The sequence below is a fragment of the Vespula pensylvanica genome, chromosome 11 (genome assembly GCF_014466175.1).
Source record: "Vespula pensylvanica isolate Volc-1 chromosome 11, ASM1446617v1, whole genome shotgun sequence".
NCBI lineage: Eukaryota > Metazoa > Arthropoda > Insecta > Hymenoptera > Vespidae > Vespula > Vespula pensylvanica.
This window is the reverse complement of record NC_057695.1, coordinates 4412514-4435483: the sequence shown is the minus strand read 5'-3', so window position 1 is coordinate 4435483 and position 22970 is coordinate 4412514. Positions and strand designations below refer to the sequence as shown.

The 22970-nt window shown below is 33.1% G+C and overlaps 2 protein-coding genes and 1 long non-coding RNA gene across 3 annotated transcripts in view; 1 reads left to right on the top strand and 2 right to left on the bottom strand.

The window, feature by feature from the left end:
* The first annotated feature begins 229 nt into the window (after positions 1–229).
* Positions 230–1412, top strand: LOC122633044 (COMM domain-containing protein 8-like). The gene is made up of 5 exons (XM_043820521.1): positions 230–420; positions 520–632; positions 703–864; positions 985–1137; positions 1215–1412. Exons 2-5 carry the CDS (start codon positions 567–569, stop codon positions 1371–1373), a joined length of 540 nt encoding a protein of 179 aa, XP_043676456.1. The 5' UTR covers positions 230–420; positions 520–566; the 3' UTR covers positions 1374–1412.
* A 187-nt stretch (positions 1413–1599) lies between these two features.
* LOC122633046 (mucin-17-like) overlaps positions 1600–22970 on the bottom strand; it is a 44798-nt gene continuing 23427 nt past the window's right edge. The window contains exons 5-8 of the mRNA XM_043820523.1: positions 8368–10758; positions 6219–6398; positions 5630–5704; positions 1600–5545 (exon numbers count right to left, since the gene is read on the bottom strand). Of these exons, the coding sequence (XP_043676458.1) occupies positions 5501–5545; positions 5630–5704; positions 6219–6398; positions 8368–10758 (2691 nt within the window). The 3' untranslated portion in view covers positions 1600–5500. The remainder of the gene's footprint in view (positions 5546–5629; positions 5705–6218; positions 6399–8367; positions 10759–22970) is intronic.
* Positions 13423–14706, bottom strand: LOC122633049. The gene is made up of 2 exons (XR_006328012.1): positions 14382–14706; positions 13423–13584 (listed from the first exon to the last, which is right to left on the bottom strand). It is a non-coding gene; the product is annotated as an uncharacterized LOC122633049 (long non-coding RNA).

Here is a 22970-nt window from a genome sequence, read left to right as displayed (position 1 = left end):
AATTTTTCTTATATTTTATAATCGTAACGTAGAATAGACTTTCGATGGTTTAGGTTAGCTAACATTTATAGTATCTTGTGATATTTGAAATGCAAATGTGAAAAAGAAATATATTTTACTTAACAATTACTGTTTGGATAATTTAGATAGTTTAATATAATACAAAAGTTTTACCGCCAGTGGGCATGCACGTAGCCATGTTGGTGCGCTTGCTGCAAACTGGCATTAACAAATTATTTTTTGTTTCAATGACATCTCTGCCATGTCTGAATGTCTAACCTACGAATGGAATTAATTACAAATTGACAATCTGTTAATTGTGATAAATAAATGTTAAGACAAAGTGATTGTATTCATTTATGTAAATGTATATATAAAAAATATCATTTATTAAATAATATGATTTATCTGTAACATAAGGTAATATTAATTATTATCTATTGATAATTTACATTGTATTGTAAAACAAATGTATTTTTAATATCATTGTATATTATTATACTTGTTTTTTTGGTTCAGATGAAACGATACAAATATACTACAAGATACTAAAGTATTGATTAAGAATGGACATCATTCAGTCTTTATATTCCAATTTAATTGATGAAGATAAGGCTGATGTATTGAAAGAAGTTAGTAGGTTTTATTAAATATAATAAATACGGGTAAGAGAGATTTGTCATGTAAATATTTTGGCTGCAGTTGCTACACGCATGCGTAGATGAAATTTGTGGACATCCTGGACCATCTTATCATAAGTTTATGAATCGTATGAATTGGAGTAAAGAAGCGTACGAAGATATTTATAAATTAATAATAATGCTTTTACGTAATCCAGCATGTTTATATTTGGTGGAAGAAAAGGTATAAAATTATTACTAGCAACTTTATTATCAATAAATCATAATTATACTTTAGTGATATTTGCTGTATGTTAAATAGTTTTTATTTGTCTTTTTTTATTAAAGTTTACTCAATTTCTAGATGCCTCCAGAGTATCATGATCTTCCCGAATCGATTCAAAAAGACATCTTGAATTGTCTAAAAGTTAGACAAGAACAATTAACACATGCTTTACTAATGGAACATTCAAAACAAAAATTACTAACTTTAGTTGACTTTGATTGGAGATTAAAAGTAATAGAATATTTAATTATATCTCATATTTAATTATTTATTAAAACGATTGTATATTGAAACTGTATAACTTGCAGCTTGTCATGGGTACGAGTAAAATGGCATCGTTACGAGAACCTCTACTTCAATTAGATTTTATTGTTGAAGAAAAGGGAACACGACGTATCATTGACGTTGAAATGAATAAGGACGAATTAGATACGTTGATAACTACGATGGAAACAATAATACAATAATGTATTCTCTGGTGTTTTATACAATAAAATTATTACGTTCGAAACAAAAATATATATTCTAGAGAATTCTTTTGAAAGTTTAAACGAAATTCACAAATGTAAGAAAAAAAATAACGAGAGCAAAAAAGAAAGAAAAAATATTGAAATATTTATATAAAAAGAGAGAAAAAAAAAATAAGAGAATGAAAGGATGTTCACAGGGTTTATGATTAAATATACATAATCGTACACTTGTTTCACAGTTTATTAGATTATAGATAAATGTAGAATAGTTTAGTTACTATCATAACTGTTGATCGAAGATACTGAAGACTGTAGGTTTTGTGGTTTTTGAAGCGCCTCCGGTGTAAAAAGTGTTATATTAATATAATTTTATTTTAATAGTATTCAAAAACGCAAAGATCTCTCCTCTCTTACATTAACGAGTCGACTCGATGTGCCGGAAGACGCCTCAAATCTATTTTAACAATCCATTCTGTTGTTACGCTGAGACACAGATTATTAGTCACGTTTAAAGAATTTCAAATGAAAATGCTCTAATACTCTCTCTCGTTGCCGAAATTTGTTCCGTTAAGAAAACCGGCGCAATTTCGTTGTAAATATCATTATGGACAATACTATTTTGATGAAATTCCATACGAATAAGGTTTACTATACAACTTTTAATTTTAACTTCTTGCCACCTCCTCCTCCTCCTCCTCCTCCTCCTCCTCATCCTTCTTCTACTCTTCTCTTCCTCTTCCTCTTCAATCTCATATTATTCTTACTTCTTCCATCTATTACTCCTCGTCTTTCTCCTCCTACAACCCCCCTCCCCCCTCCCCCTTAAACTTCTCTCGTTCTTTATATCTTATTCATTAATTATACTGTTCAAAAATCAATACCAACTTCTCTAACACTTGGAAATATTCTGATCGAGAGCATAATATACATGGTATATGCACTTTTTCTTTTTTTTTTTTGTTCGATTAGCTTTAAATGGTCTACACGCTACTGTCTTAATAAAAAAAGCTTTCGCATGTAAATTACTCTTTTTTTTTTTTCTTTCTTTTACTTCTGGGAGATCCGTATAAACGTAGAAATATTGTATGAAAAACTTGAAAAAGGTACCGTTCCTTCTTATTATTTTCTTTTCTTTTCTTTTCTTTTTTTTGTCCTTTTCACATTTTTTTTTCTTCTTTTTTTCTTTCCTATTATATCTCGGGGCGGTAAAATTGTGCACGCTTGTTTTGTTTATTGTAATTAGGCGATGACGATACTTTTAATGATTATCATAAAAATTACGAGAGATAGGCTTCGTGTCGTAAATTCTTTTTCTCATTTAAAAGAGAAATATCATTTATCGAACAAACACCGAATTTTTTTTTCCCTTCTTCCATTTTCTTTTTTTTTCGTTTTTTTTTTTTTGTATTTATTACACGAACGTATTTTTTCCTATACGTCTAGATTAAATATCACTTACACTGTGTTTCGACTTTATTGTATAACGTTTCTTGTTTTTTACTTAAAAGTTTGTGTATTCGTAGTGGTAGTGGTGGTGATGGTGGTAATGGTAGTGGTATTGGTGGTAGTGGTAGTGGTGGTGGTGGTGGTGGTGGTGGTGGTGGTGGTGGCGGTGGTGGTGGCGGCGGTGATGGTGAATGGTTGTGGGGTGATAGATGGTAAAGTACGAAAGTATCGTACTCATGTGCGTGTAAAAATGTTCTCTTGGTAAATGTGTTTAGTTTTGTATATTTCTTTGTTTTTTTCTTTCTTTTATATATGTGTAAAATACAAGAGTAGTCGTGTGTTTTTCATCCTGCGCTTATCCAAACATCATAAAAATGTATATAATAGAAGTGTATAGTTCCTCGTTATATAACATAAAAAAGAAGAAAAAACAAAAAAAAAAAAAACAATTCTTGATCGTACAAATATATTTAAAGGAAAAACCAAAGACCGAAATTTAAAAAGAAAAGAAAAGAAAAATCAAGAGGTCCGCGAAAGGAAACACGAGCAAAATAAAATAAAATAATAATAAAATAAAAAAAGATCTTTTTATATATGTATATTATCGACTGTCTTCCCTCCTTAAGAGAAATTTCTTCTCTCGCGATACGAGCTTTTTTCTTTTTTTTCTTCCTTTTTTTTCCTTTTTTTTTTTCTTTTCATATATTTTTATTTTCGTTTAAATCACTCGTGCGGTTTGTTTTTTCGTATTTGCGCTTTGACAACTTTTGGCTCATCCAAACCATTTCTCCTTTCTTTCTGTCTCATTGTTATCCTTTCTCTTCTTAGTTATTATTATTATTATTATTATTATAATTATTATTATTATTATTGTTATTATTATTATTATTATTATTATTATTAATTCATTTCTCTTACCAAGTGTTTTATTAGAGCCTGTAGCGGTCTTTTTGTTTTCCTTCGTCGTCGTACAATTAATAATGAAAGTAAAATCGTACACCATTATTATTATTATTATTATTATTATTATTATTATTATTTTTATTTTTTTTCACGTTCTTTCCTTGTATATTTGTATTTCTTTCTTTCTTTCCTTCTTTCTTTTTTTATTTTTTTTTTATTTTTTATTTTTTTTAATTATTAGAGCATCGATCTCTTTCGCGCACTCTTTCGTTCCGCGACACACGCACACTACTAAACAATTCTTACTTTCGATCCTTTTTTTCTAATCTTACACGCACACCCCTCTCTCGTGCCTCTCTCCTCCTCCTCTTTCTCTCTTTCAATCAGTCTCCTTACTTTTTCATCGTCTATTCACCCTTCCATTCGCGATCTCATACTCGTTTTCTCTCATAGAAATATAATAATGTTAATGTTAATGTTTACACGGGAGGGCACCAGCCATTTTTGAGTATTACCAACCGGATACTAATACGCTAAACGATAAAGATATTCGTCTATCGATAACGACGACAATGACGATAATGGTAAATGATAATGAAAATGATAATGATAATAATGACAACGACGACGACGACGACGACGATGATGATGAATATGAAGATGATGATGATGATGATGATAATGAAGACGATGAAGATGACGATGATCTTTGAAAGATTGATTTTCGTTCACTCGCAATGCGCATTGTTCTTTCATTTTTTGTTATTTCTCGATAACCCTTTAATGATAATAACCTTTTATTTTGTTGTAGTTGTTGATGCAATTCTTGTTTAAATTCCTACACAGGAAGGCCAATCTGCGTTAACCACCTGCGGCTGGGCTCGGCCCGTGGTAAAAATGAATTCAATGATCCTTCGGTTACGAGCGACCATACGCGCTGAACGAGATAGATGCGATTTTTAATTTTAATTATTAATATTTTCCTTGTTGTTGTTGCTACTGTTGCGTGTTTTTCTTATTCTGAATCTCTTATTTTTAAAAAGAGTCTCACAATCTGCGCACAAACGCGTATACATGGGTTTTTGGGGTGGTGGATGGTGGGTGGTTGTGGTTGTGGTGGTGGTGGTGGTGGTGGTGGTGGTGGTGGTGGTGGTGGTAGTTGTGTTCTTTTTTGTTTTGTTTAGTTTATTTTAGTTTAGTATTCAAAATCATCAGTTTCGTTCACTTACTCTTTCCTTTATTATATACCCTTTTTAGCGACCCTCGCTTTCTTCCTTTAAATAATGCAATCGTTTAGTCCCTTCTTTCGTGGTGAATTCTTCCTTTTCTTTTTTTCTCACCCTGCCGGCTTTTGTTTTCATCATAATAATTAATAGGCCTACTATTTAAAGTCTATAATGCTTATCTCTCTTCTTCTTCTTCTTCTTCTTTTTCTTCTTTTCGCGATGTCGCGGTAACATCGTCATTCCCTTTCTTTCTTTCTTTCTTTCTTTCTTTCTTTCTTATTTTCTTTCTTTCCGTCTGTCTTTCTTTCTTTCTTTCTTTCTTTCTTTCTTCCATCCTTCCCATTTTTTTATTTTCTTTATCTTGTTTATTTATTTATTTATTTCTTGCTTTACTTTTTTTTTGTGTTGTTGCTCGTAACGAAAGAACGTTATTTTCTGGTTTAGTTTGCAGGAATGGTCCAAATATACATATCTATATAATATACTTTTTTGGTTTTAACGAGAGAAAAGAATTTTCTTCTTCCCAAGATAGAATTCGGTTAATGGCGTTTATTCGTTCATGTTGTTTTGGTGATGCGCGTCGGCAATTATTTCCTGAAATGAAAGAAAAAAGAAAGAAATTCGATTAGAATTCGTTCGATTATCACTATATTACATATTCATGTTGATAAAGCTTACGTTCGTGTTGCATTCAATGGCCTCGTTAACCGCTGCTGCAACCGCTTTGTCACTAATGTCGATTTCCTCGATGGCCTGCAACGTGTAATAAAAATAAAAACTTTGTAATAATCATAATGATAATAATAAATATAATATAACATAAAAGAAACAAAAATAACAGAAAGATAACTACGTATTAAGATTAATATTAATCAGATGGCCCCTCGCTCATTAATCGTCACAAGATTTTTAATATGCAAGTATTCGGAATTATTAGGCGATCATCATTTTTAATTATAATTACGATATCACAAAGAAGAGTCAAGTATCGTATATATTCAACGGGACAAGGGAATCAAACAGGTTCTGAAGAGAAACATCCAGAAGAATAGAAATTTTCTTTTTTAGAGTCAGTAGACAGTAGAGTCTATCTATATCTATGGCGACACCCACTTAAGCAATGAGTCATCCTATTCCATAATCATACTCTCTTATCATGATTATCATCGATGTAGACAGCAACTAGACTCTCTCTCTCCCTCTCTCTACCTTTCTGTTGAAGTAGGACGACACAAGAGAACATATGTTCCCCCTAAATCATTGTTACCTTAGTGACCGAAGCAACATCTTCGGTAATGGCCGGTGCAGATGGCGGCGAAGCTGGAACTTCGATCGGGATGGCTGGTGGTGCCACCTTAGGAGCTTCCTCAACGTTACTTTCTGTCGTACCAACTTCATTAGTCACGGTGGTCTTTTCCACTACTGGGTTCTCGACTTCCGGAGTGCTCTGTAAAACATTATGCCCGACAGACACAATTAAAATATTCTTCTCCTGATTTGAAAGGCGCGTTTCCTGCCTATGACCCAAAAAACCAAACATGCTTTTCTTTGTTTTTTTTTTTTTTTATTTATTTATTTTAATATGATCAACGTAAGAACGTGAATCGATTCTGTCGAACCATTTCGAATCAATGAATTCAAAAAAGGAAAAGAAAAGAGAAATAAGAAAGAATAAACATAAAATTAACAATCAATAACTATCCTATAATTTTGACTAGATATTTTTTCGTTTCTGAAGAAATTGATAAAACAGACATAAATGACAGGACAGAATCGTTCACCATGCTTCGAGCAGCTCAAAGAACATGTGTGAACCTCGTTTGAGAAATTCCGAGAATAATAATAAGAAAAAAGAAAAAAAATAAACTCTGCATGCGGCATATACAAGATGCTTCTAATGAAACGCAATGGATGCAATTACGCGAAAAGAATAATATAACTCGATGATGTACGATCGTATCTACCGAATAGAAATAATGAAAAAAAAAAAAAAGAAAAAAAGAAGAAGAAATAAACGAAAAAGGAGACAGAAAGAACAGACATAATAAAAAAGGAATAAAAAAAAAAAAAAAAATAAAAATAAAAAAATACATTTCATCATTAACGAAGGCTGCTCCTTTAAAGCGCCAGTTTTCTACTCATCTAAATGATTTAATGATAAAAAAAGATCACGTCTATCAATGAGTATCGCTCTATTATAAGAAATTGATCTAATATCCGAGCGAACTATATTTCATAACATATTAGTGATAATAGCAAATTTAGCTATAACGATGACGTTTCTGATAAGAAACTGATTTGCTGTTATGCTCGCTTAAGATCTATATATATATATCTATCTATAGATCTATATATATATATATATATATTTGCATACACATAATAATAATACCGAGCTCTACAATATTGGCTCTACTCTTTTCAGCGTATTTCGAATTTTAAATGTAAAGCCAGGTTAATAATAATATACCGTGTCAAGAAAACCAAGAGGCAAACAATGCAAGGTTTCTTTTTAGGTAATAATTTGGTGATATGGTGGTGTTGAAGGTATTTTTGAAGATGTGACTATATAAAATAGGGTGAATGATCGGGGATTATCAAAGGGAATGAAAGAAGTGATTTTTCATTTTGTTGTTTGTATGTTTGGCAGGATGAAGGATAAACGTTTGACGAGACCCTCAACATAGACACTTAAGGATAAGAGGGTTGATTTTCGGAATATGATCGATCCATCGCAAGAAGGAAGGATTTATGGCCAAAGCAACATGGATAAACCTTTTTGATTAGAAACAAAAGAGCACCAGAGTAAGTAAGTGAATGAATGAGTGAGTGAGTGAGTAAGTATGAAGAAAGTAAGAATTTTCTGGAAATAGATGACGAAATACGTAAACGTGCAAAGAAAACCCCTTTTTTGGAGATGCAGTCGTCAGGTTTCATGACTTTGTCCCCTTCGTCTAGAGGGAACGTCGAGAAAATGTGATTGAGATATTGGATATGAGAGATTTATCGTCAAGGAAGATTTTATGACACAGCGGGATATATCAATTTCGACCACAAGAGAGAAAGAGATAAAGAGGGGGAGGCAGACAGAGACATATATAGAAAAAGATTTGGGACGAGTAAAAAAGATTTTTGGATATAACTGTTATACTTATTGAGATAGGGGAAATTTGAAGGAAGAACTGTAATGGTGGTCATCGATATATATGTATACATACATATATATATATATATAAAATATTTATATATATATATTTATATACATATTTATCGAATATTTATACGACAAGAGACAAGAAGATTGTGGTGGTGCGGACCGTACGACGAGAGATATACTTGGTAACGAGCGAGCACTGCCAAAATGTAATTTGGCTGGCCCGAATTCATGCCAGGAGGTTGTGTCGCATGTTAGTCACCTGGTGGTTCTCCTGGAAGGCAGTTGAGACATCATCGTTCAACGATCGACACGATAAGGTTTCCTTCTGGTTTTCCGTCTCCGCCAGGGATTGGGCTAACCTCTCCTTCAACTCAACTTCTGAATCATTGTACGAATTGAGGCTCTGAGACACCGACTCCGTCTTCAAATCTCGATCGGTCTGGTCGTCGTGCAACAATGTTTGCGAGCAATCGTTTGTGGCTGTTGTAGTGCTAGACACGATACTTGTACTGGATCGGTTACTTGGATTTGGACTTGCGATTGACGTTTGATCAATTTCTGTTAGGTTACTGGACGTTTGACTAACATTACATCGAGGTGAGGAAGGAGGAGATTTTGTTGTAATTTCATTTGGTGGCGGCAATGGGAACTCAGAAGATTCACTTTGAAGTCGACAAGAAGTGTCTTCCTCTTTGATAGAAGAGGGAGGAAGAAGAGGAGGAGGAGGTGAGGAAGATGGTGGTGGTGTTGTGATTCTCGTAACAGTAGTATGGGACGGACTCTGTCTTTCCGTGGGAACGTTTGTCGTTACTATTGTGTCTTTTTGTGAACTGGAGGATAGTTCATTGGCATTTGTTAGGTCTTCTAAAGATTCGTTTGCTTGTACTTTACTTAATTGCTCGTTGGAAGCGACTTCGGTAATGGTAGTCGATGTTAACGATGATGGCGGTGGCGGTGGCGGTGGTAGTAGATGTGCTTGTTCAGGTATAAGTTCGTCTAAGGATTCTTTTGTTTCTGATATCGGCAAAGAGACTGAACTCTCGACTTCGGCGATCTCGATTATATCTTTTCCTCCACCCGCAAGTTTTTCGACCACAGTTATCGTATCCGTTATAAAATGATCAATGAGTTCTATACTAACATCGATGGAAGACGAGACATCTAATTCGTTCATTTCTTCTACAAGAACATCTTTGACCGGCAAGCTTGTATCAGACAATATCGGTTCTGCTTCGATTTTCTCTTCTTTTGGAATGACTTCAACGGAGTCTGTAGTTTTTACCTCGGCTACCTCCTCCTCGATTATATCGACTTCTTCTTCTTCTTCTTCTACTTCTTCGCAAGGTATGACTACTGCTGGTTTGGCTTCGACAATAATATGCTCGTTACATGCTCCTTCAGGATTTGAAACCACACTGGACGGATTTGGATCCTCGACATCTTCCAAAATGATTATCTCGTGGTCCTCCTTGATGATATCCTCGCACGATGGTGTCTCGATAATAACCTCCTTGACAACTTCGATAAATTTATCAGCTTGTTCGTCCGGCACTTTTTCAGCTTTGCTAACAATTTCAACATTTTCCTGTGTCTCTTCTACCTTAGTTACGTCAGTCTCTAATTCCTCAGTCGTTTCGATATCCTCAACAATGTTATCGGAAATGCTTTTAGAACTTTTAGGAATATCTTCGACATTAGTCGCTTCATTTCCCAACATTTTTGAATCAGTCTTAACAGTTTCGAGTTTGGAGCGAAAGTTAGTCTTATCGGGTTCCGTCAGTACAGGAACAGTCTCATCAGTCTTGTTAACGATACCTACAGGTTCGTCTTTTGTAAGCAACAGAGCGGAATCTACGTCGACAGGAATTATTATATTTTCAATGGTTGTTGATTCAAGGTTCGAGAGAATTGGAGATGATCGTTCGAGTGGATCATTGTTAGAAACGCGGGTGGACAATGACGATTCAGGAGCGTCTTCTAGAGGGTCTTGGTGTAAAATTGTTGGTAACGTGGAATTAACTTCAGTCGTAACGTCCTTATCTACAACAGGCTCAACAGGCAATTCTAAAGCTTTGGCTAGAGCTGTAACAGTGACAGCTGTTGCCGCTGCCTGCTGAGCTTGTTGTAAGGGCGACGGTTCGATCGGAGTTGGTGGAGGACTCGATGGGAGTTGGGACGGGAGATCCTCACTGGTTTTCCTCTCAATGATAGACGGCGTATCGACTGGCTGGACTCGGAAGACGGAGACTTTTATTGAGTCCGCTAAGGACCGACCACCGTCTGGACTGACCTCGACTACTTTTTTCTCTGCGTCGACTTTTTCGACCTCCTCTTTCTTATCCTCTAGAGGGACGGGAGTAGGGGCAGAGGGAGTAGGTTCCTCTTTCTTTTCCTCGGCTACCGGGCTAGTTGCTGGTGGTGTCGTCGTTGCTGTTGGTGCTGCTGTTTCTGGTGTCGTCGCCACCGCCGCCGCCGGCACCGTTGTCGTCGTCGTTGTCGTCGTCGTCGTTGCTGATGCTGCTCCTGATTCTTCTTTAGCCTCTACTGCGGATGACAATGGCGTACTGCTGGTTTCGTTCTCCGAAGGACTGCTTACGGCAGATTTGTCTTCCGCTGAACTGTTAGCTGCGTGATCTCCATCTTCACCGCCCTAAACACAGTTCAATTATTCTATGTTAGACATATCCGTGGTACGGAAATATTTTTAAGTTATAATTATTGATATTGATGATTAAACATTTTTTATCGAAAGTGTTTATCTGTTATTCCGAGATTTCATTATTCCTCGTCGTGATAATCCTATGAAGATAGAGAGTACAAATTTCAATAAAATAATTCCTGTCTCTTCGTGTCTGAACGTTACCAATGATAAACCGATAGAAACTGCATTAGCTTCCAAGGGAATAGAAAATCGATTGCAAGCAGATCAATGCCCAAGGCGATTCGGGATATATCTTTTCTAACACGCTTGTTCGCCGGTGAAGACTTTGGCTCGTCACCAAAAGGAAAAAGGAACTCTATTGAAAGTTGGAATGTGGCCAGGGAATCATTCGTGTGTGCTAAAAAAAGACAGACAGACAGACAGAGAGAGAGAGAGAGAGAGACCATTGTCCGTAACAAGTAGAAAAATAAACTTCCGGTTAACCTACCACCTTCTTGCTACGAAGTTCAGCTAAAAGGTGTATTGTTTTGTAATTTAGGCGTTTTCACAATTGATTGAAACTTTTCGAATCGAAGAAAATTTAGGAATGAATTGTAAATGTTAGAAAGTGATTTGACAATCTCATAGTATTTCTAACTTTCTTTATGTTATTTTTCATGCATTCACGCATACCTATTTTCAACTGTCGAAAATAGTCGACAATTTTTATCAACGTCTATTTTTTTCTTTTTTTGTCACTTCGATGTTTTACAGATCGAAATTGCGAAAGGACATTTATTCGGTTCGTCGGAGCGTGTCCGACGATAATATTGCAACGCGTAAACGAAGAGAACGGTAGAAATGCCACGTGCTTTTCTTTTTTTTTCTTTTTTGTTTGTAAATACATATGATACATAGAATTCATGTTTATCATCGATTTGATACATAGATGCGTATATGACTGTAATGGTGATTACGTTAAATGCTCTAAAAAAGAGATATAGTTGTAAAAAAACAAAGTATGTGGAGTGAAAACGTCGAGTTTATAGAAAGCTTGTCAAATTTCATGTCACTTCGTCTATACAGTTAAATAATCACATTCGATTCATTAGATTTTTTTGTTTCTTAACAGGAAAACGCGATAATTTCATTTTCAATCGATTATTTTCAATCCTTATTTTCAACTCGTTAAAATAATTTTATTACCTCGGCTGCAGCTATACTCATTAAATAACCGCATCATATATTATTCGATCAGAAAAGCGGTCATGGTCGTCATAAAATTTCGCTGGGACTTTTAGCGAGCAAATTTAATTGCATCGTGGCAAACAAATTTATTTCTTTGATCGAACGAAACAAGGAAAGAGCATTGAAGAAAAAATATAACAAAATTGAATTGATAAAGATATAAACAATATTAATCGATACAATCGATCTCTCATTGATTCGAGTATTTACTTAAAAAGAAAAGGAAAGGAGGAAGAACAAAAAAGAAAAGAAAATAGAAAGAAAAGAAAAACAAGAGAAAGAGAAAAAGAGAGAAGAACGAAATGTGAACTTTCGAGTCCGACGTCTTTCCCGTTCTATTTTTGGGACGTTCAACGCATACTCTTTACCACTACCACTATATTACAACCGGCAGCTTTTGCGTTGAGCTTTGCCTCGCCTCGAGCTTTTATGCTTTCACCACACACAGCTTGTAGCTTACTCGTTCTAAGTTACACCTCGGTATTGTTCTTCTTACTATTTCTGTACTCGAAGAATGCGTATGTATGTTTCGCCATTGTTATTTTATATCAATAATAAGGTCGGAACATAATAATAAGCTTTTTTCCTCCAACAAGCACGAATAAAATTCTATTGTGATAATATCTTGACACAAGTCAAATAAATATAAAAATAAAAATCTAATTAATTTTAACGATCGATGAATTAAGCTTCTAAACGGTGAATAATAGATTCACGTTCTAAATATAATTTCATGTTGACAATGATTCCTCGAGGAGTTTCTTGGCGTGTGCCAACATTTTTGAGACTATTAATTGTACGAGTTACGAACGTGGCGCCTGTGAATACGATCGATGAAACAGGGTCGTTCCCTTTCTTCGATGAATCATAATAATCTTAACTGTTGAATTTTCGATCCTAAATTAAATCGATTCTCTCTGAACTATTATACGAGAGTCCCTTGTATACGATAAATCACTATTTTCCGAGAAATCTAATTAAGTATATGATGAACGATACGAATGTCGCATCGAATTGCGTCTATTGCGTTTTGCTGCGTAATATTGAATCATGTTACGATGAGGTAACAATATTTTTTTCATATCTCTCTCTCTCTCTCTCTCTCTCTCTCTCTCTCTCTATTTCTCGTTTTATAATATAGTTTTCACACTAAATATTTCTTATTACATTTCATAAGTTATACATATTTTTGTATTAGATATTTAATAAAGACAAAAATGTTAAATTAATGAAAGTATATTTAAATATATCGTGTATATAATTCGCTTATCATACCGGATTGCTTATTCCCAAAAATGGGACTGCAGCCAGAAAGAATCGAGCTCCACGGGACAGGGCCCCAGCAGCTCTATATACGCCACTGCTCACGCTTCGTCCTAATTTAAGGACTGAATCCATCGTTGAAATGCACAATCTTTTCTTTTCCTTTCCCTTTTCGCCTTTCGTACACTCGTCGTTGCTTTTCTATCGCGTGTTTTAAAATTCGATAAGAGATCGCGAAACGTTTAACAAACGATCGAGATATGTAGATTACACGAAGGTCGTCCAAATTTTGATAGGAATTCGAGAATTCGACTCGAGATATCTCTATAAGGAATTATAGAAAGAAATAGAAAGAAATAGAGAGAGAGAGAGAGAGAGAGAGAGGGAGAGAGAGATTATTATGTTTACATTAGTTTGGTATTATTCTAAGTCGAAGGAGATCGTCCTTGAAAGAAAAAAAAAAAAAAAAAAAGAAAAGAAAATAAAGAAATAAATAAGGAAACGAATTTCATATAATAATTATGAAAATATTATTGTTGTTATGTATATTATTATTGTTAACAAAAAAGAAGAAAAATGAAAAGAATTTAAAAAAAGAAAGTCTCTGCATCGTATTGGAAACATTATTTATTATCGTCCTATTAATAGAAACACGAATAGTGTCTCATGGCCGAGTAAAAAATAGCATTGAAAATTGCGAATATGACTATCGTATACTGCACTCGTTACTTATATAATAAAATCATCGAAAATTAAAAATAGAAATACGAAAATTTGATCCGAGTTGCTTCTTTTCTTCTTCTTTCATGTTTTTTAATATCGTTATTTTTATCTAAAAAATTCGGTACAAAAAAGAAAAAATTCTAAACGTTTCGCACATAGATCCACTCGTTTTTGATATAATTATGTGTTACGTTTTAAATTAGCTATAAAAAAATAAATCCCTGAGAAATCGATCCATTTCTTTACTATTATTTTTTAAATACATATCTCGATCGTTTGTTTTCGTTGTTTCACAAAACAAAGTTAATGTGTGGCACAATTTTTTGTTTATTGTTACTTCTTCCGTTTTTTATTGCTTTATTATTATTATTTTTTTTTTTTTTTAAATGAATGTATACCTCCGTATATCTTTGTGATATACACACAACGATGAGAACACACGTAAAACCGCAAAACTAGTATATAATATCACTCATGTACCCGGAGAATGATCCGTACGAACTGTTTGCCGATGGCGTACTACTCGGAGAACCCAGTGAGTTCACGAGGATTTATATAGAAACTCACGACGACGAGAAGACGACGACGAAGACGACGACGACGAAGAGGATCGTCCCACGTCTTGTTAGTGTGCGAGAGAAATAGAAAGATAGAAAGAGAACGAAAGAGAAAGAGAGTGATGTAGAATCTCGGAGAAAGAGAAAGATAGAAAGTGAGATTTAAATTACGATTTCCTTCTATCTTTTTCTAAAAATTGAAATCATTTTTTCAACAAAATTAATTTCAATTTAAGATTTTTCAAAAGTTTCCATCGTAATTAATAAATCAGATTTTTTTTCTTTTCCAAAGATCCACAAATCAAATGATATAAGCGTAAATGTAAATCTAAAAAATATATATATATAAGAGAGAGAGAGAGAGAGAGAGAGAGAGAGAGAGAGAGAGATATCGATTTAAATCTCAGATCATTAGATTCAGTGGAATGAAATCAATTTGTTAGTAAAATCTATTAAAAAAATAAATTTTAATTAATAGATCAATTAAATTTTTCGAGTAGATCAAATAACAATTTGTAAATGCTATGAGGTAAAAAGAAAAAAGAGAGGAATGAGTGATTTAAATGAAGTTTTAATTGTTATTACTCAATTATTCATATACTAGATTATTAATAAATTCATTATGTGTTTTAATATATCAGTTAGGAAATAAATGACAAAAAAAAAAAAAAGATCTACGTCGTAGAAACTTTACACGAGATCAAGTAAGATCACTCGCGTTGAACTACACTGCACGTGAACGAATACTGTTGTTTATCGACTTTAAACGAACTTTGCGAGGAGTTAAAGAGATAAAAATTTATCTGTTTGATTAAAAGTAAAAAGAGAGAAAGGGAGAGAAAACAAGAAAGCAAAAAGATGCGATTGGAAGAGATGTATGTGTGTGTGTGTGTGTGTACGTATATTTTTCCTATCTTTTGTTTTCTATTGATTTGCTCGAAGAAATAGTATAATAATAGTTAATCATTTGAATTACATACATACATTCGAGAATTATCGAAAGGAAGTAACTCTGATTGATTATCTTTTATAAAAAAGTTAATTTTTTTCCTTCGATGCAATCGACCCACGTTGTCTTTTGTTAAAGAGGATAAAAGGAGACGAGTTTGGAGAATGAGAGAAAGATAGTGTGGAACGGATTAGAAAAGTATTAGAAAGAGAGAGAGAAAGAGAGAGAATTAGATGCAACAGAAGAGTGTAAACCGGTCTCGACCATCTAAACGTGGGAGGAACGTGAAACTAGGAAGAGAGAGTCACGATTAGACAGAGAAAGAGGAAAAAAAAGAGAGAAATAGAGAGAGAGAGAGAGAGAGAGAATGGGTCGAAGAGAAGAAAGATAGTGGTACCTGGTGTTGGACTAGAAACGTATAGTTAAAGCTAGCATATGTCTAGGAAGGGAAAAAAATTGACGCCACAAAACCGCCGTAGGTTTCTATTCTTGGATAACCCAAGGAAAAGTTAAGGAACATGATAGTTAGTTGAACAGAGAAATAGGATTTAAATATAGCGATGGTTTTAAAAACGTTCGAATTTGATCAAACGTATGATTGAAAATATTTTTTGTAATATTCGTTTTTTCTTTTCACACGATATGTAAGATGAATAGAACGATATTCGATTGTACGTATATTAAAAATTTGATAATATATATATATATATATTTGTTTAATACTGTTTATAAATAATTTATGATATAAAAGTTTGTAATAAAATCTATAGAAAGAAATGTAACAATAATCTTGTTCATATATTTTTAATCTAAGTTATTAATAATGCACTATCAATATATTTTCTTTCGAAAATAACTTGGCATGACAGTATTATTATTATCTTTCCTTGAATATTATTTTTCAAAGAGCATATCTGGTTCAAAGAAAATCTATAAGTAATACGTAACGTTATTATCGTAACGAAAAAAAAAAAAAAAAAAAGAAATGTAATTCCATAAATACGATATCGAGAATAATGATAAGAAGAGATTTTTCTTATCTCATTTTCGAAAGTTTCCAAGGGGAAAGTTTGGCGAAGTAAAATCTTATATTTTCACGAAAGCTATTCGCATACGAGCGGAACTAGTTGTTAGTACATAGTTGCTAATGTAAAAATAGCTGATCCGTATTCAAGCTCAGCACTGACCATCCTCTACCGTATTTAGTAACGTGTCTAAAGCATTCAAGGATCAAGTATAAATGAAACTTGTTATTTAATTACGTTCGCGTGATTTCTTTTTCTTTCAATGATCGATACGGGAGAAATCTTTCTTTTATATCGAATTTATAAAGCGTCTCTTTTTAAATATGTAATATAAGTATTTTCATTTCTTTTTTTTATACGATTAATCAAATGACAATAACATAATTGAAGTATAACAATCATAATCAAAAAATTCATATTCAATTTAGAACAAATGAAAACAAAAAGATAGAGAGAAAGACAGATAAAAGATATTTCGTCTTATATATTAAAAAATTCGTGTTAATAGTATAAACTCGAAGATTATTAAAAAATATTATTATAGATGTATATACAAAAACAAGTTTGAATTAAATTTTTCTTTTTAATAATTATTAAAAATAAATAAATAAATAAATAAATAAATGAATAAACAAATAAAAAAAAATAAAAATACGATGTAGATCTAATACATACACATTCTACTTATTACTATGTAGAGAATATATAGAGTTGAAAGTGTTATCAGTCTGATTAGAAATGTAAAATCTATTGAGTGCGTTGCGACGCCGACGATTTTAGAATTTAACTTCAGAAAGACATGGTTGGTGGCAGCATCGAGCAAGACTAACAACTAACACACGAGATTCATCTTCTCTCGCTTTTTCCCCCGATCGAGACACGACTAGAATGTTAGATTTTGCTTTACCAACGGAGAGAAGTTTAGAATCGTATTAGAGAGATGATTAAACAGATGGTGCCATTGTGTCTAATATCTAGTAAGAAGTTTCCCTCTGTTTGCATAAATCAACTAACTCTGCAAGTATAATTGAAGATCATTATAAATTATTAATACACATTCAATTTGTATTAATCTAACAACGATTAGAAATCCTTAAAAATCGCATATAAATTTCTTTTCGAGAAATCAATTCCCTACTTAATCTGAGCGAAAATGATTGGAATTTTCGATAAAAAGAAAGAATGAAATAAAAAAAAAAAAGGAATAAAAATATAAAAGAAAAAGATAACTAATTACAATTACAAAGAACGAAATAATTTGAATAAAAAAGAGAACAAAGAAATAAATAAATAGAAGTGTAAAAAGGATATTTCTGATCTTTCCTCCTTCCAAGGAAAAAGAAAAGAAACAAAGAAAAAAAAAAAAGAAAAGGAAAGTCATATAAACGTGCAAGGAACAAGATAATCGATGATCTTGTTTCTTTCGATTGATATTTTTTTCGAACAATAAAATGTTCGAAAAGAACAAATTTGTGTTCGATCACAACTCGAACCCATCAGTAGGTGAACCGAGACACGGCAAGCGAATAGGGAAAGCCCTGGTAGCTTCGTCTGTCGGCATGGCAACAGCTCCGCGCGTCCCGGCGTCGGGACGCTCGATACTAGACGACGACGACGACGACGACGACGACGTCGACGACGACGACGTCGACGACGTCGTCGAGGACGAGGACGACAACGACAACGACGACGACGGTAACGACGGCGACGACGACGGCAACGACGACGACGACGACGCCCAAATCCAAAGAGGATTGAAAACGACCTACACGCGACACTGACTAACTCGTCACATGTAAATCGTATAACACGCGAATACACAAATTTGTGCATGCTATTCTAAATGGCTTTCAGAAACTTACAAAGGGGAGATGTCTTAGTATTAGAAAAGGGCTTCGCAAATTCCCATTCTAATTTTCTTTTTTGTTTCGTGTAATGAATATAATTGATAAATAACAATCGAGAGAAAGATCGATGATCAGGATTAAAGAAAATAATATATATTATCGAAAGTTCATCGAATCGTTTGATAAATTTTTAACAAAAGTTAAACGCGGTATATTTATAGACGTAGAGATTTTATTAATGATTTTTTTTTTTTTAATGTAAAGAATTGAAAGTTATGAATTTGTGTCTTTTTATTTGCATGCAATTGAATATTTTATTGTATGAAATACGATATTAAAATTTCGATTGAATTGTTTGATAATTTCAAATTATTAACTATATATCATCTAAATGCTAAGCGTGGTTTTTCAATAGAAGATATTAGAAATAAAAAATTATAAATAATAAGATGATTTAATAAAAAAGTAGAAATAATCGTTAAATGATTTTTATCATTTATATAACAATTTCCGACTTTCTCTTCGAATGTGACAATAATTCTGTTTCATCTTATCTTATTTTTACGATCAGCTTTTCAAACATAATGGATAGATCCATTTTATCTCTATATCCTTTGATAGAATAACGAGTTGTAGTTTTTCCATGGGAATACAAAGTCTAGAAATATGTAGAAGAAATAGGATATATGTGAAAGCATAGGAGAATGCCAAAGTCTCAAGATAATGTATAGGGGTGGTGCTCGATAGTCGGCTTTACTACCCTTGGCAGTGAAACAAATGCATTTCTAAGACATCCTGTTATGTATTATAATACCATGAGAGAGATATTCGTTCGTGATTTATTACAAATAAAAAAAGAAGAACATTGAAAAAGAAATCTTGTTAAAAAATTTATCAATTTTATCGACTGTATGGAATATTTGTTTTTCCATTTCATTTTAAATGAAATTAAACAAAGCATAGAAGAATAGTGACGAAGAAATTATTCTCAGTTGTCATAAAATTTTACCGCTGTTGATCGTCTGTCTCGTTATCAGGGCTTACTCTCGATAAGGAAAAAGAAAAAGAAAAAGAAAAAAAAAAAAGAAAGAAAAAAGATGAAAAATCAATATTTGCACGAAAGAGAGAAGAAAAATAGTGAATTGTTTCGTGTGAGATAAATCACAATCCTTCAAACTATCTTATTATATTACTAATTGAATTTTTTAAATTAATAATATTTCTTTAAAAATATCTTCATATATATATATATTTTTTTTATCTTCTATCTTTACAAAAAAAACAAGTTAACTATACAAACATGTGTTTGAATTTTTTTTCGTTGTTTCACTGTGACGATTTAACTATCGATCATAGAAAAAAAAAAGAAAGAAAGAAAAAATAAAACAAAACAAAAAAAAGAAGAAGAAATTAGACAAGAAAACCTCTTTTCTCTTCAGATAATCCATTTAATCCAAACAACCTTAGGATGGCTTTTAGACACGTCCAAGAGGAAAACGTTCAACAGTTCTGGCCTAATGCCAAGACCTCTCCTCACCTCTCTCTTTCTCTCTCTTTATCTATCTTTCTTTCTCTCTCTCTCTCTCTCGACTACTCGAGGTTTGAGGAGTTCGTAATTGCGTATTGTCCCTCCCTACACCTCCCCACCCACATTGGTCTATCTCTTTTTCTATTCTTTTCTAGACGACCGCAGTGAAACGTCGTTGAAATACGTCGATACGCATTGCCGAAATGATTTCGTTTGGTTCATTGAACTCTTCTCTATCTTCCTTGTTTGATTTAGAAGAAAAAAAAAAAAAAAAGAAAAGAAAAGAAAAAAAAGAAAATATTTACAAATTTAAATGACTTATGAAAAACAATCGGAGTACTATTCTTCTTTATCTTCTCTCTTTTTCTCAGTATATATATATATATATATATATATATATATATATATATATACTATCTCTTCTCTCTCTCTTTTTTTAATCAACTTCACCTGCCATACATTGTACCTACAGAGATAGTAACATGATTGGCTTTGCGTTGTGGGAAAAAAAGAAGAGGTAACGTTTTTGTGTGCGAGTTCTCTCGTCAACGCGAGGTGGTGATTTGCGAATACGGAACAGAAGATGAGAGAAAGAAAAAAGAGAGAGAGAGAGAGAGAGAAAAAGAGAAAGGGAGAGCGAGAAACATCGGATGGTATCAAAAGAGATACGGGGGTAGAGAGTATGAGGGAGAAAGAGAAAGACAGATAGACAGCTTTTCTCACCCCTTTAAAAAGCGACAGCTTTTCATTGGACGCGGCGAAGCGTACATACATACATTCCCATGGCGTGAAGAAAAAGAGAAGAGCAGACAAATTCGATTTTTCCACGATGGCGGAAGATGTACCGAGAATTCGAGGAGTTTAAGCGAAAATTTACCTCGACGATTTTCTTCCCATACAAAAAATATTCTTTACTCTTTTATATATTACATATGTGTGTGTATATATATATATATGTATGTATGTATGGTTTTATTGTTTATATTATTTATATAGAGAATATAATTCGTATCATTCGTTACTTCTAATTGTATTATAACAATAACAATAAGAATTAGATATTGATACGATTTAACTAATTTTTAATAAAAATTTGCTCATCTATTTTTGTATGATCAAAATCATTAAAAACAAAGAAAAACGATAATAATATTTATTTAATGTAAGATTGAATCGTTTCTATCTCTATCTGGCAATGTTCTCTTTTTTTTTCCTTTTTTTTTTTTTTTTTTTTGGAAGAAAATTATGTTTTCAAACTCTGAAAGAAGTTAGACCGTAAAAGAAGGAGTATTTGTCGGATAAATTTCATCGAGGCCATTAGGAACGAAATCGAAGCGAGTGGAAACTACTACCGAGATGCCTTCCGTGGCCAATGAAAACCGGTTTTTGAACGCGTCGAGCACCATCATGTATGTATATATATATATGTTTTTTTGTATATATGTATATATATATATGTATATACCAATGTCGCAATGAACGAAGGAAAGAATCGATTTTTCTTACAATTCGATAAAAGTTCACATGCACGAGTCTTTGCATGTGCAATCTAAGCTGTTTAACGTTTACAGATTTCGAGATAGAAAGAAATAGAGAAAGAGAAGGAGATAGATAGATAGATAGAGAGATAGAGATAGAAAGAAATATGTAATAAGTATAAATAGTATTGGTCTAGCGTAATAGATCATTCGTTTTCTCCTATGCAATAATCTCGAGGATGCTAATATAGAAAGATGATATGTCGTTGTCCTTTATTATCTTTTCAAAGGATGTAATATCCTAGTGAAAATTACAAGAGAAAGTCGAATTTTTGTATTACGCGATGAAAAGAACATATAAGATTATCGATCTTAGAAAGTGATCGATAGTGATCTAACATATTCTTTATCAAATCTATTTAAATTTATCTTGATATTGGTCCAAGAGTAAAATTTATTTTCAAACTTGCGAATGTTTCTATGAATTAATTTATATTTTATCAATGTAAAGTACAGCAGAGATACTTATTGTTAGTTTACTAATTAAAATTGCATCTACTAATTAGCAAGTTACATAGGTTAGAGAACTACGAGTGCACTTCCGAAAAAATAAAAAAAAAAAAAAAAAAAATAAAAGAAGAGAAATGAGGTTGATTATTATCTTTCATATTTCATTTTCTTTCTCTTTCACAATATAACAAGTAATTGACGAATAAACTAAAAAAGAAAGCCCTTTTATCTCCTAATGTTTTATATATATCAAATTTATTATTCGATAATTTAAAAAATGATTGATATATCCATTAACAACACGAATATTGTATCTTTCCATTCATAAACTTATAAACATAAAAGAAAAAAAGAAAAGAAAAAAAAGAAGCAAAAAAAAAAAAAATAATAATAATACATTATCTTCCCTTTTGCGACTTGTCCTTAACCCTCACACAGGTGTGTTTTCTTTTCTTTCTTTTTCTCGGGGTGAGTCATGCGAACTGAACGAGAACCGCATCAAGAGAGAAAGAGAGAGACAGAGACAGAGGCAGAGGCAGAGAGAGAGAGAGAGAGAGAGAGAGAGAGAGAGAGAGAGAGAGAGAGAGAGAAAGAGAGAGAGAGGATGGGAGAGGGAGGCAAACTCGAGTTGCACCCTTAGTGGTGACACACATCCACCCTCCAGTAGCACGCAACATCATGCTAATTAATAACAGCATGCCGTGTAACTGCCCAACCACCCTGATTCATCCCCCAATTCATTCTCTCTCTCTCTCTCTCTCTCTCTCTCTTCTCAATTCTCTTTTACGATAAAAGTCACAAAAGACATCGGTTGGATATATTGGCAAGGAAATGAAGAGGGTTGCAAGACCACACCCTTTCTTTTTTCGTTCTCTCTCTCTTTCCCTCACTTACTATTTCTTTTTCTTTACACACGTTAGAAGGGTGTGAAAACAATGTCACAGTGACATTGAGGTGTGAAAGAGGAATATTCTCATTCTCTATCTCTCTTTCTTTTTCACTTGAGAAATATACTCAAGTACCTTCTTCTTCTCGAAACCCTTCCCTTTCTCCCTCTCTCTCTCTCTCTCTCTCTCTCTCTCTTTCTCGAAAG

Excerpts from the sequence above, each read along its gene's own strand:
- LOC122633044 (XM_043820521.1), top strand. The coding sequence starts at position 567 with ATGGACATCATTCAGTCTTTATATTCCAATTTAATTGATGAAGATAAG. Across the intron at positions 865-984 it reads TATATTTGGTGGAAGAAAAG|ATGCCTCCAGAGTATCATGA; the intron begins GTATAAAATTAT and ends CTCAATTTCTAG. Across the intron at positions 1,138-1,214 it reads ACTTTGATTGGAGATTAAAA|CTTGTCATGGGTACGAGTAA; the intron begins GTAATAGAATAT and ends TATAACTTGCAG.